General features: G+C 59.4%; 3 protein-coding genes across 3 annotated transcripts in view; 2 read left to right on the top strand and 1 right to left on the bottom strand.

Annotated features, from left to right (window-relative positions):
- The window catches only part of LOC127464729 (protein phosphatase 1 regulatory subunit 37-like), a 29,163-nt gene extending 28,017 nt beyond the window's left edge, over window positions 1-1,146 (top strand). The window contains 1 exon segment of the mRNA XM_051775195.1: window positions 179-1,146. The gene's annotated coding sequence lies outside the window, so the exon portion shown is untranslated.
- Window positions 1,147-1,161: 15 nt separating this feature from the next.
- On the top strand, window positions 1,162-3,382 carry LOC127464728 (collagen alpha-1(IV) chain-like; the record flags this gene model as incomplete). The annotated part of the gene is made up of 3 exons (XM_051775194.1): window positions 1,162-1,625; window positions 2,002-2,165; window positions 3,323-3,382. Coding segments are annotated over exons 1-3 (570 nt in total), but the record flags the coding sequence as incomplete, so codon positions are not given.
- Window positions 3,383-5,309: 1,927 nt separating this feature from the next.
- LOC127464732 (NTPase KAP family P-loop domain-containing protein 1-like) lies at window positions 5,310-12,801 on the bottom strand (the record flags this gene model as incomplete). The annotated part of the gene is given in 6 exon segments (XM_051775197.1): window positions 5,310-6,251; window positions 7,214-7,453; window positions 8,307-8,552; window positions 10,295-10,519; window positions 10,522-10,664; window positions 12,670-12,801. Coding segments are annotated over 6 exon segments (1,883 nt in total), but the record flags the coding sequence as incomplete, so codon positions are not given.
- Window positions 12,802-13,401: the final 600 nt, after the last annotated feature.

Raw genomic sequence — 13,401 nt, 5'->3', positions numbered from 1 at the left:
TCCCGCCTCATTCCCCCCTCATTCCCGCCTCATTCCAACCTAATTCCTGCCTCATTCCCACCTCATTCCTGCCTCATTCCCGCCGGGATCTGCTGGCCACGCCCTCCAGGGAATCCCAGGAGTGGGAGAGGCCGGGAATTCCCCCCTCATTCCCACTTTCCCCCCGTGTCTCCCACAGGTCCCCTCCGGGCTCTCCGGCCTTTCCCCTCCTCGCCATTCCCGCCCGCCGGATTCCCACCGGATTCCTCCCGGGAGGAGGGGGACAGGGACAAAAAAAAAAGGGTTTTTTTGGGGGGGGAAGAGGAAAAAAAAACCCACCCATGGGATTCCTTTCCCGGTTTTCCCGCCCCGGGATTCCGGGAAGGGCGAGGAGGGAGCAGGGATTGGGATCCCAAAACTTCTCCTCCCGCCTCATTCCCGCCGGGAGCCGACGGGCCCCACACACACTACAGGGATCCAGGGAGTCGGGAGAGGCCGGGAATGCCGGGAATTCCGGGAATTCCAGCCCCCTGGAGCGGCTGCCCCCCCTTTTCCCACCCCCCCCCCCAGTGGTTTTATTTATTTCCGAGTTTTTTCCGTTTTCCCGCTCGTTTTTTTGGGGGTTTTTTTGGGGTTTTTTTTTTTGGGGGGGTGTTTTTATTTCTGGGAATTTTCCCTTTTTTTTTTTCCCTGTTTTTTTTTTTTTTTCTTTTCCTGGTCTCTTATTTATCACCAGCTGCGGAATTCCGGAGGGGGAAGGAGCTGGATGGGAGAGGAGGGGGGGGGAAGGGGGAGAGAATTCCTGAAGGATTCCTGAAGGATTCCCGAAGGATTCCCGCCCTGGGGATGCCGGGTGGGTGTGGGGGGGAAACGGGGATCATGGGGGGAAAAAACGGGATCAACGGGAAAACCCGGATCACTGGGAAAACCTGGGATTAACGGGGGAAACCTGGGATCACTGGGAAAACCCGGGATCACGGGGAGAAACCAGGATCACTGGGAAAACCTGGGATCAGGGGGAAAACCTGGGATCAGGGGGAGAAACCAGGATCACTGGGAAAACCCGGGATCAGGGGGAAAACCCGGGATCATGGGGAGAACCAGGGATCAGGGGGAAAACCTGGGATCACTGGGAAAACCTGGGATCAGGGGGAGAAACTGGGATCGTGGGGAAAACCTGGGATCAGGGGGAGAAACCAGGATCATCAGGGGAAACCTGGGATCACTGGGAAAACCTGGGATCAGGGGGAGAAACCAGGATCACTGGGAAAACCTGGGATCATGGGGAGAACCTGGGATCATGGGGAGAACCTGGGATCACTGGGAAAACCCCAGATCAGGGGAAGAAACCAGGATCACTGGGAAAACCTGGGATCATGGGGAGAACCTGGGATCAGGGGGAAAGCCTGGGATCTTTGGGAAAACCTGGGATCACGGGGAGAACCTGGGATCACTGGGAAAGCCTGGGATCAGGGGGAAAAACCGGGATCAGGGGGAGAAACCGGGATCACTGGGAAAACCTGGGATCATGGGGAAAAACCAGGATCACTGGGAAAACCCAGGGGGTATCCAGGGGGTATCCAACCATCCAGGGGGTCTCCAGCCCATCCCAGGGGATATCCAGGGGGTCTCCAACCATCCAGGGGGTCTCCAGCCCCTCCAAAGGGGTCTCGAACCCATCCCAGGGGGTCTCCAACCCATCCAGGGGGGTCTCCAAAGGGGTATCCAACAATCCAGGGGGTCTCCAGCCCATCCCAGGGGGTCTCCAGCCCATCCATGGGGATATCCAGGGGGTATCCAACCATCCCAGGGGGTCTCCAGCCCCTCCAAAGGGATCTCCAACCCATCCCAGGGGATATCCAGGGGGTCTCCAGCCCATCCAGGGGGTCTCCAGCCCATCCAAGGGGATATCCAGGGGGTCTCCAACCCATCCAGGGGGGTCTCCAGCCCATCCAGGGGGTCCCCAACCCATCCCAGGGGGTCTCCAAAGGGGTCTCCAACCATCCCAGGGGGTCTCCAAAGGGGTCTCCAACCCATCCAGGGGGTCTCCAAAGGGGTCTCCAACAATCCAGGGGGTCTCCAGCCCATCCCAAGGGGTCTCCAGCCCTGCTGGGGGGGTCCAAGGATTTCTCGGGGGTGTCCCAGGAATTCTCAGGAGGGGGGTCCCAGGAATTCTTGGGGGGGGGGTTTCAAGGATTCTTGGGGGGGGTCCCAGGGGATCCAAGGATTTCTGGGGGGGGAATCCATGGATTTCTCAGGGGGGGGAATCCAAGGATTTCTCGGGGGGGGATCCAAGGATTTCTCGGGGGGGGGAATCCAAGGATTTCTCAGGGGGGGGTCCGAGGATGTCCCGGGGGGGTCCCAGGGGGGTCCCACCGACCGGGGGGGGGTCCTGGGGGCTCCCAGGATTTTTTGGGGGGGTCCAAAGATGTCCTGGGGGGGGGGTCCCACCCACTGGGGGGGGTCCTGGGGGCTCCCAGGATTTCTCGGGGGTGGGGGGTCCCAGGATTTTTTGGGGGGGTCCAAAGGTGTCCCGGGGGGGGGTCCCACCCACTGGGGGGGGGTCCTGGGGGCTCCCAGGATTTCTCGGGGGGGGGTCCCACCCACTGGGGGGGGGTCCTGGGGGCTCCCAGGATTTCTCGGGGGGGGTCCCACCCACTGGGGGGGGGGTCCCGGGATTTCTCGGGGGGGGGGGATCCCAGGATTTTTTGGGGGGGTCCCACCTACCATGGGGGGGTCCCAGGATTTCTCGGGGGGGTCCCTGGATTTCTGGGGGGGTCCAAGAATGTCCTGGGGGGTCCCAGGGGGTCCCATCCGCCGGGGGGGGGTCCTGGGGGCTCCCGGGATTTCTCAGGGGGGGGATCCCAGGATTTTTTGGGGGGGTCCCACCTACCATGGGGGGTCCCAGGATTTCTTGGGGGGGTCCCAGGATTTCTCGGGGGGGGTCCCACCCACTGGGGGGGGGTCCCGGGATTTCTCGGGGGGGGGGATCCCAGGATTTTTTGGGGGGGTCCCACCTACCATGGGGGGTCCCAGGATTTCTCGGGGGGGTCCCTGGATTTCTGGGGGGGTCCAAGAATGTCCTGGGGGGTCCCAGGGGGGCCCCATCCGCCAGGGGGGGGGGTCCTGGGGGCTCCCAGGATTTCTCGGGGGGGGTCCCACCCACCGGGGGGGCTCCTGGGATTTCTCGGGGGGGAGTCCCAGGATTTTTTGGGAGGGGTCCCACCCACCGGGGGGGTCCCAGGATTTCTCGGGAACATCCCGGGATTTCTGGGGGGGGGGGGTCCCACCCCCGGGGGGGCTCCCGGGATTTCTTGGGGGGGGTCCCACCCACCCACCGGGGGGGCTCCCGGGATTTCTCGGGGGGGTCCCAGGATTTTTTGGGGGGGTCCAAGGATGTCCTGGGGGGTCCCAGGGGGTCCCACCCCCGGGGGGGGGCCGAGGACGCGTCGCTTTTCTTTCTGAAGTGCAATAAAATCTGATTATCAGGGAGCTGCGGGGCCTGGGGGGGGGGGGGGGGGAAGGAATCCGAGGGGGGGGTCCCGGTGGGTGATGGTGAGGGGGGGGGGTCGTGTTTTCCTCCCCCCGTGGAGCTGCTGGTGGTTCGTTTTTCCCTTTTCCCCTCGCGGAGATTTTTCTGTTGTCGTTGTTAAAAAACAAAACACACAAAAAAAAAATACCGTTTTCTATTAAACAAAAATCTTCCTTTGGGAAAATCCCCCCCCCCCTTTTTTTTTTTTTTAATTGTTTGTTTTAGGGAGGGGGGGGAAGGGGGGGGGTCGTCGGGTCCTTTTCCGATGCAAATCGGGCCATGAAAGGCCGAGATTCCAGCGGGAAATTCCCCCTCGGGAAACTTCGGGAATGCTGAGGGTCCCCTGGCCACCCAAAATCCCCCCCAAAAACCCCCCAAAATCCCCCCAAAAAAGACAAAAAGAAGGCTGAACTGGTTTATTGTGGGAGGTTGAACTGGTTTATTGTGGGACGAGCCCGGGGGGGGCCCGGGGGGTGGTTTGGGGTCCCCCCTGCACTTGGGATTTGGGGGGATTCCCCCAAGTTCCCACCCCCCCCAAAGGGACCCCATTTTTGGGGGGAAAAGGCCCCCAAAGGGTGATGGGGAGGGTGGGGGGATCCCACGGGTCATGGAGGTCACCTGGGTTCCTCCCCCCCCAGCCCCAAAACAGCTCCCAAAATATTCCAGGGGGGGACAGGGAGGGACAGGAATCCCCTCCCTGTTCCCAAAACAGCTCCCAAAATATTCCAGGGCACAGGAACCCCCTCCCCATCCCCAGAACAGCTCCCAAAATATTCCAGGGGGACACGGAGGGACAGGAATCCCCTCCATTCCCAAAACAGCTCCCAAAATATTCCAGGGCACAGGAACCCCCTCCCCATCCCCAGAACAGCTCCCAAAATATTCCAGGGGGACAGGGAAGGACAGGAACCACCCCCCCATCCCCAAAATATTCCAGGGGGGGACAGGAATCCCCCCTATTCCCAAAACAGCTCCCAAAATATTCCAGGGCACAGGAACCCCATCCCCAAAATATTCCAGGGCAGACAGGGAGGGGCAGGAATCCCCCTCATCCCCAAAACAGCTCCCAAAATATTCCAGGGCACAGGAACCCCCTCCCCATCCCTGGAACAGCTCCCAAAATATTCTGGGGGGGACAGGGAGGGACAGGAATCTCCCCCCATTCCCAAAAGAGCTCCCAAAATATTCCAGGGCACAGGAACCCCCTCCCCATCCCCAAAATATTCCAGGGGGGACAGGGAGGGACAGGACCCCCCCCCATCCCCAAAATATTCCAGGGGGGGACAGGAATCCCCCCTATTCCCAAAACAGCTCCCAAAATATTCCAGGGCACAGGAACCCCCTCCCCATCCCCAGAACAGCTCCCAGAACATTCCGGGGGGACAGGGAAGGACAGGAATCCCCCCCATCCCCAAAACAGCTCCCAAAATATTCCAGGGGACAGAGAGGGACAGGAACCCCCTCCCCATCCCCAGAACAGCTCCCAAAATATTCCAGGGCACAGGAACCCCCTCCCCATCCCCAAAATATTCCAGGGAGGGACAGGAATCCCCCCTATTCCCAAAACAGCTCCCAAAATATTCCAGGGCACAGGAACCCCATCCCCAGAGCAACTCCCAAAATATTCCAGGGCACAGGAATCCCCTCCCCATCCCCAAAATATTCCAGGGGGACAAGGAGGGACAGGAATCCCCTCCCCATTCCCAAAATATTCCAGGGTGGACAGGGAGGGGCAGGAATCTCCCCCCATCCCCCGAACAGCTCCCAAAATATTCCAGGGCACAGGAACCGCCCCCCCCATCCCCGGAGCATCTCCCAGAACATTCCAGGGGCCGGCAACGCCCTATTTTGGGGGGCACTGGACGCCCCTGGACACGGGGGGGGCTTTGGCCGCTCCCTGCAGCCGCTCCAGGGCCCGCAGGAGCCCCATCTTGTGCCGGATGGAGTGATCCAGGTTGACGGTGACGGGCAGGAATTCCCGGGCCTGGCGGGCCGTGAAGGGGAAGTCGGAGGCCAGGAAGGCGCGGAACTGCTCGGGGTCGCCGTCCAGGCTGAGCACGTTGCCCAGCGGCTGCCGCAGTGCGCCCAGCTCGGTCACGTGCGCCTGGAACACGCTCCACAGCTTCCTGGAGCCGGGATCCGCGGCGGGATCCGCCGTGGGATCCACTGTGGGATCCGGAGAGGGATCCGGAGAGTCCTCCAGGCACTGCAGGGCCCAGCTGAGCCGGCACGGCCACCGGTCCGCCAGCACCACCCAGGCGGCCGCCGCGCGCGGCGAGGGCGTCGCGTCGCCCGTCCCGCCCATCCCGCTCTTCCCGGAGATCCCGGTGATCCCGGCGCGGTGCAGGAGCAGGCGCAGGGTGATGGGGATGGTGTTGACGATGCGCCGGACGTGGGCGCCGCTGGCCGGGATGTAGCGGGCCAGCGCGTCCGAGGCGTCGTGCAGGCAGCGGAAGGCCTCGTGGATGCAGCGCACGGCGGCCTCGGGATCCTCCTCGGGAACGCCGGGATTCACCACCCGGACACCGGGAACGCCGGGATCAGCCACGGGGTCGGGATGGGCCCGGCACTTGGCGCGGCGCCGCTCGACGTTGGCGGCGATGACGCGGTAGAGGAGGTCCTCGCGCGTCTCCATGGCCGCCTCCAGGCTGCGGAGCCGGGAACGGGCCCCGACGTCCGGGATGGAGAACGGGAGGGACACGGAGCGGTTCAGGAACAGGTACCCGTTGTCTGCCAGGCCCTGGGGTTAGGGGGGGAAGGGGGAAGGATTCCTCTTTGAAATTTAGGGGGAAAAAATTTCGTCTTTTAAATTTAGGGGGAAAAATTCCTCTTTTAAATTTAGGGAAAAAAATTCCTCTTTTAAATTTTGAGGGAAAAATTCCTGTTTTAAATTTAGGGGAATAAAATTCCTCTTTGAAATTTAGAGAAAAAAATTCGTCTTTTAAATTCAGGGAAAAAAATTATATTTTATATATATTTTAATATATATAATTTATGTATTTTTATATATATTTTATATATATTTTAATATATATAATTTATGTATTTTTATTTTTATATATATTTTATATAACATATTAAATATATCTCCAATACAATATAAAATACATAATCTATATATTTTATATCTTTTATATGATATATTTAATATCTTTAAATATCTTTAAATATCTTAAATCTATTTATTTTTATTAAATATAAATATTAAACATTATAAATATGTATTAAATATATGTATTGAATAAATATAAATATTTGATATTTTATATATTATGTATTATATATTATATATTATATATTATATGTTATATATTGTGTATTATGTATTATATTTTATATATTATGTATTATATATTATATATTATACAATATGTATTATATATTATATATTATGTATTATTATGTATTATATATTATATATTATGTATTATATATTATATATTAAATATTAAATATTATGCATTATATATTATGTATTATATATTATATATTATGTATAATGTATTATATATTATATATTATGTATTATATATTATATATTATTTATTATGTATTATGTATTATATATTATATATTATATATATTATATATTATATATTATGCATTATGTATTATATATTATATATAATGTATTATATATTATATATTATAATTATTTTTTTATATATATATATAAAAAATCTGTATTTTTCTCCCTCCCACCTTCATGCAGCCGGTCTGCTCCAGGCAGGGCACCACCACGCTGGGGTCCACGGCGAGGATGAAGATGAAGGGCGCGTGGCCGTCCGACAGCAGCGTGTTGACGGCGTTGAGGACTCCGGCCACGCGCTCGGGCAGGCAGAGGTCCAGGCTGGTGATCTCCAGCACCACCCGCAGCCGCCGCCGCTCGAAGATCTCCATGAAGGCCAAAAAATCCACCAGCGCCTCCACCTCGGCCCTCACCTGCGGGGTTGGGGTGGGAGTTGGGGCTGGGCCTTCCTCGGTGAGCGGTTTGTAACCGAGGAAGTGCACGGATTTCCCCACGGTTTTTATGTAAATTGGGGGATAAGAGGGAAGGAGGAGAGGCCTTCGCTCTCTCTTTCCTTCCGGCGGCTTCGAGGTGCGGGTTTCCCTGCTGTCGAGTCTGTCGTGTTGGGGGGTGAGGCCTGGTGAAGCCTAGTGAGGCCTGGTGAGGCCTGGTGAGGCCTAGTGAAGCCTGGTGAGACCTAATGAGGCCTGGTGAGGCCTAGTGAGGTTTTGTGAGGCGTGGTGAGGCTTCGTGAGGCCTAGTGAGGCCTAGTGAGGCCTGGTGAGACCTAATGAGGCCTGGTGAGGCCTAGTGAGGCTTTGTGAGGCGTGGTGAGGCTTCGTGAGGCCTAGTGAGGCGTGGCGAGGCCTGGTGAGGCCTAATGAGGCCTGGTGAGACCTAATGAGGCCCGGTGAGGCCTAGTGAGGCTTTGTGAGGCCTGGTGAGGCTTCGTGAGGCCTAGTGAGGCCTGGTGAGGCCTGGTGAGGCCTAGTGAGGCCTAGTGAGGCCTGGTGAGACCTGATGAGGCCTGGTGAGACCTAGTGAGGCCTAGTGAGGCCTAGTGAGGCTTCGTGAGGCCTAGTGAGGCGTGGTGAGGCCTAGTGAGGCCTGATAAGGCCTGGTGAGACCTGGTGAGGCCTAGTGAGGCTTCGTGAGGCCTAATGAGGCCTGGTAAGGCCCTGCTGACCTTGGGGAGACCCCCCAGAACCCCAGTGGGGTGGGGATGGGGACCCTGGGACCTCCTGGGGCTGTGGGACCAGGGCACCGGGGCCGCCGGGCCGCCCTCACCTTGCTCATGAAGCCCAGCTGGCCGGCGAAGCGGTCGCTGTCCGTCAGCCGCTCGATCTTCCTCTTCTCGCTCACCAGCAGGTTCTTGAGCACCGAGAGCGCGCCCAGCGCCAGCGACGAGCCCGACAGCGACGCCACGGCGCTGCCCACCACCTTCAGCGCCCGGTGCTCCTTCACGCCCGGCACCAGCAGGGCCACCAGCAGCACCGTCAGCCCCGCGCCCAGCGCCAGCAGCAGCCCCCAAACCTGCAAGGGGGATGGGGGGGGACGTGGCAGGTCCGTGGAACCCCCCCCCCCCGGAACTCGAAGAGTTTGGGGTGTTTTACAGGGTGTGAGGCCCTTTGCCAGGAGAGAGGTGAGGCTGATTAAATCAGAGAACCAGCCGGGTTGGAAGGGACCTCCGGGATCATCCAGTCCAGCCCCGGATCCAACCCCGCCGTGGTTCCCAGCCCCTGGCACTGAGGCCACATCCAGGGATGGAGAATCCACCCCCTCCCTGGGCAGCCCATCCCAAGGGCTGATCATTCCCTCTCTGCAAAGAATTCCATCCCAATGTCCAACCTAACCCTGCCCTGGCACAGCTGGAGACCCCTCTTGTCCTGGGAGAAGAGCCCACCCGGCTCCAACCTCCTGGCAGGGAGTTGTGCAGAGGGATGAGATCCCCCCTGAGCCCCCTCCTGTCCAGGCTGAGCCCCCCCAGCTCCCTCAGCCTCTCCTGGAATCCTGGAATCCTGGGACCAGTTGGAAAAGCCCTCTGGGATCATCCATCCAACCCTGGATCCAACCCCGCCGTGGTTCCCAGCCCGTGGCACTGATGCCACATCCAGGGATGGAGAATCCACCCCCTCCCTGGGCAGCCCATCCCAAGGGCTGAGCACCCTCTCTGGGAAGAAATTCTTCCCAAATCCAACCTGACCCTGCCCTGGCACAGCTTCAGCCCCAGCCCTCTTGTCTTTAGGTTGGATGGGAACCACGGCGGGGTTGGATCCAGGGTTGGATGGATGATCCCGGAGGTCCCTTCCAACCCAGCTGATCCTGGGATTCTCTGATTCTATATCCCAGGACACACAGGCCCACCTTGAGGCAGGTGCCCCTCTTGAGCACCGACCTAACCCAGGTATCCCACAACACATCCACCTTCAGGCAGAGCACCCACCTAACCACAGGTATCCCACAACACCCAGACCCACCTTCAGGCAGAGCACCCACCTAACCACAGGTATCCCACCTTGAGGCAGGTGCCCCCCTTGAGCACCCCCCTAACCACAGATCTCCCACGACACACAGACCCACCTTGAGGCAGGTGCCCCCCTTGAGCACCCACCTAACCACAGGTATCCCACAACACACCCACCTTGAGGCAGGTGCCCCCCTTGAGCACCCCCCTAACCACAGATCTCCCATGACACCCACCTTGAGGCAGAACACCCACCTAACCACAGGTATCCCACGACACACAGACCCACCTTGAGGCAGAGCACCCCCCTTGAGCACCCACCTAAGGACGGGTATCCCATGACACACCCACACCCACCTTGAGGCAGGTGCCCCTCTTGAACACCCACCTAAGGACAGGTATCCCACAACACACCCACCTTCAGGCAGAGCACCCACCTAAGGACAGGTATCCCAGGACACACCCACACCCACCTTGAGGCAGGTGCCCCCCTTGAGCACCCCCCTAACCACAGATCTCCCACAACACCCACCTTGAGGCAGAGCACCCACCTAACCACAGGTATCCCACAACACACCCACCTTGAGGCAGGTGCCCCCCTTGAGCACCCCCCTAACCACAGGTATCCCACGACACCCACCTTGAGGCAGAGCACCCCCCTAACCACAGGTATCCCACAACACACCCACCTTGAGGCAGGTGCCCCCCTTGAGCACCCCCCTAACCACAGGTATCCCACAACACACCCACCTTGAGGCAGGTGCCCCCCTTGAGCACCCCCCTAACCACAGGTATCCCACAACACACCCACCTTGAGGCAGGTGCCCCTCTTGAGCACCCACTCCCTGCGGGTGAAGCCCTGGGCGTAGCGGGGCCGCGTCCCGGCCACGTGGAAGACGCTGAGCAGGAGGGCCCCGAAGTGGCGGCGGACGCCGTCGCACAGGGTGGTGACCAGCCCGGCCCACAGGCGGTCGCAGCCCGAGAACTGCCACGCGCTGAAGCGCACGAAGACGAACTCCAGGCTGCGCCGGCGCAGGGTTGGGCCTCGGTCACCACCGGCTCGTAGAAGGCCAGGAGCCACAGGGCCTGCAGGAGCCCCCAGCCCCGCGGGCTGCGCGGCCGCTCGGGGCCCCGGAGCGGCTCGGCCTCCTCGCGCGAAGACATCTCCTCGCGCATGAAGGCTGGGGGGGAGAAATGGGATAGAGTGGGATTTGGGGTTGGGATTTGGGGCTTGGGATGGGATGGGATGGGATTTGGGGATGGGATTTGGGGTTGGAGGAGCCCCAAGGGTCACAGAGCAGCTCGGCCTCTTCACGTGCTGACATCTCCTCACGCATGAAGGCTGGGGGGAAGAGAGGGTGGGATGGGATTTGGGATGGGATGGGATGGGATGGGATGGGATGGGATGGGATGGGATGGGATGGGATGGGATGGGATGGGATGGGATGGGATGGAATTTAGGGTCGGAGGAGCCCCAGGGGTCCCGGAGCAGCTCGGCCTCCTCGCGCGCCGACATCTCCTCGCACATGAAGGCTGGGGGGGAGAAATGGGATGGGGTGGGATTTGGGGCTTGGGATGGGATGGGATGGGATTTGGGGTTGGAGGAGTCTCCCCAGCCCCAGGGGTCCCAGAGCAGCTCGGCCTCCTTGCGCACTGACATCTCCTCGCGCATGAAGGCTGGGGGGAGAAATGGGATAGAGTGGGATTTGGGGTTGGGATTTGGGGCTTGGGATGGGATGAGATGGGATTTGGGGTTGGGTGGGATGGGATTTGGGGTTGGGATTTGGGGCTTGGGATGGGATGGAATGGGATGGGATTTCAACCCCAGGGGTCCCGGAGCGGCTCGGCCTCCTCGCGCGAAGACATCTCCTCACACATGAAGGCTGGGGGGGAGAGAGGGGAGAAATGGGATTTGGGGTTGGGATTTGGGGGTTGGGATGGGATGAGATGGGATTTGGGGTTGGGTGGGATGGGATTTGGGGTTGGGATTTGGGGTTGGAGGAGCCCCAGGGGTCCCGGAGCAGCTCGGCCTCCTCCCGTGCTGACATCTCCTCACGCATGAAGGCTGGGGGGGAAAAATGGGATGGGGTGGATTTGGGGATGGGATTTGGGGCTGGGATTTGGGGTTGGAGGAGCCCAGGGGTCCCGGAGCAGCTCGGCCTCCTCCCGTGCTGACATCTCCTCATGCATGAAGGCTGGGGGGGAGAGAGGGGAGAGACATGGGATGGGGTGGGATGGGATGGGATTTGGGGAGTTGGGATGGGATGGGATGGGATGGAATTTAGGGTTGGAGGAGCCCCAGGGGTCCCACCACAGCTCGGCCTCCTCGCGCGAAGACATCTCCTCACACATGAAGGCTGGGGGGGAGAGAGAGGGTGGGATGGGATTTGGGATGAGATTTGGAGGGGTGGGAGACCCCAAAGCTGGGGGAGAAAGGGGGATGGGATTTAGGCTTGAGAGGGGATGGGGTGAGGTGGGACAGGTGGTGGTTCGATGGGAGACCCCGAAGCTGGGGGAGAAATGGGTTTGGGGATGGGATGGGGTGGGATGGGGTGGGATGGGGTGGGATGGGATGGGAGACCCCAAAGAAGAGGGAAAAATGGGGTTGGGGATGGGATTTAGGGATGGGATGGGGTGGGATGGGGTGGGAGACCCCAAAGAAGAGGGAAAAATGGGGTTGGGGATGGGATTTAGGGATGGGATGGGGTGGGATGGGGTGGGATGGGGTGGGATGGGATGGGAGACCCCAAAGAAGAGGGAAAAATGGGGTTGGGGATGGGATTTAGGGATGGGATGGGGTGGGATGGGGTGGGAGGGGATGGGAGACCCCAAAGAAGAGGGAAAAATGGGGTTGGGGATGGGATTTAGGGATGGGATGGGGTGGGATGGGCGCTGGTGTGATGGGGACACCAAAGCTGGGGGAGAAATGGGGTTGGGGTGGAATTTGGGGGATTGGGAGGGGATGGCAGACCCCAAAGCAGAGGGAGCAACAGGACTGGGGACAGGATTTGGGATTGGCCACGGGATTTGGGACCAGGACGCGACAACCCGGGACGCCCCAAACCCGCCCAAGAAGACGAGGCGGCAACCTCAGCCCCAAGAGCCCCCCCAGATCCGGGATCCTGGATCCCAGGGGACCCCAGAGGTGGGTGGGTGTCCCCCCTGTGCCCCTGACCCCACACCCACCGGTGACCTTGTCCAGCAGGGACTGCAGGCGGTGCCCGCAGGGCGCGTAGAACCCCACGGTCACCGGCGTGGCCACGTGGCACAGGGTCTGCGACAGGCAGCGGCAGTACACGTCGTCCTCCGTGGGGGCCTCTGCAATGGCATGGGGTGGGAATGGGGTGGGAATGGGGACAGGGGGACCCCTGAGTCCGTGGGGATCCCCAGAACCCCAAAGGAGTGGGAATGGGGTGGGAATGGGGTGGGATGGGGGCTGTGGGGCACAGGGTCTGCGACAGGCAGCGGCAGGACACGTCGTCCTCCGTGGGGGCCTCTGCAATGGGATGGGGTGGGAATGGGGACACTGGGACAGCCTGGGGCTGTGGGGATCCCCTGAACCCCAGTGGGGATGGGAATGGGGTGGGAATGGGGTGGGATGGGAATGGGGACAGTGGGACATCCTGGGGCTGTGGGAACAGGGGAGACCCCCCCAGAAACCCAGTGGGGTGGGAATGGGGTGGGAACAGGGACACTGGGACATCCTGGGGCTGTGGGAACAGGGGAGACCCCCCCAAAACCCCAGTGGGGTGGCAATGGGGTGGGAATGGGGTGGGATGGGAATGGGGACAGTGGGACAGCCTGGGGCTGTGGGAACGGGGGAGACCCCCCAAAACCCCAATGGAGATGGGAATGGGGTGGGAGTAGGGGCAGGGGGACATCCGGGGGCTGTGGGGATCCCCAGAACCCCAATGGAGT

The sequence above is a fragment of the Manacus candei genome, unplaced genomic scaffold (genome assembly GCF_025592945.1).
Source record: "Manacus candei isolate 608988 ecotype Guabito, Panama unplaced genomic scaffold, ASM2559294v1 h1tg000263l, whole genome shotgun sequence".
NCBI classification, from domain to species: Eukaryota; Metazoa; Chordata; class Aves; order Passeriformes; family Pipridae; genus Manacus; species Manacus candei.
This window is presented reverse-complemented; position numbering and strand designations above follow the sequence as displayed.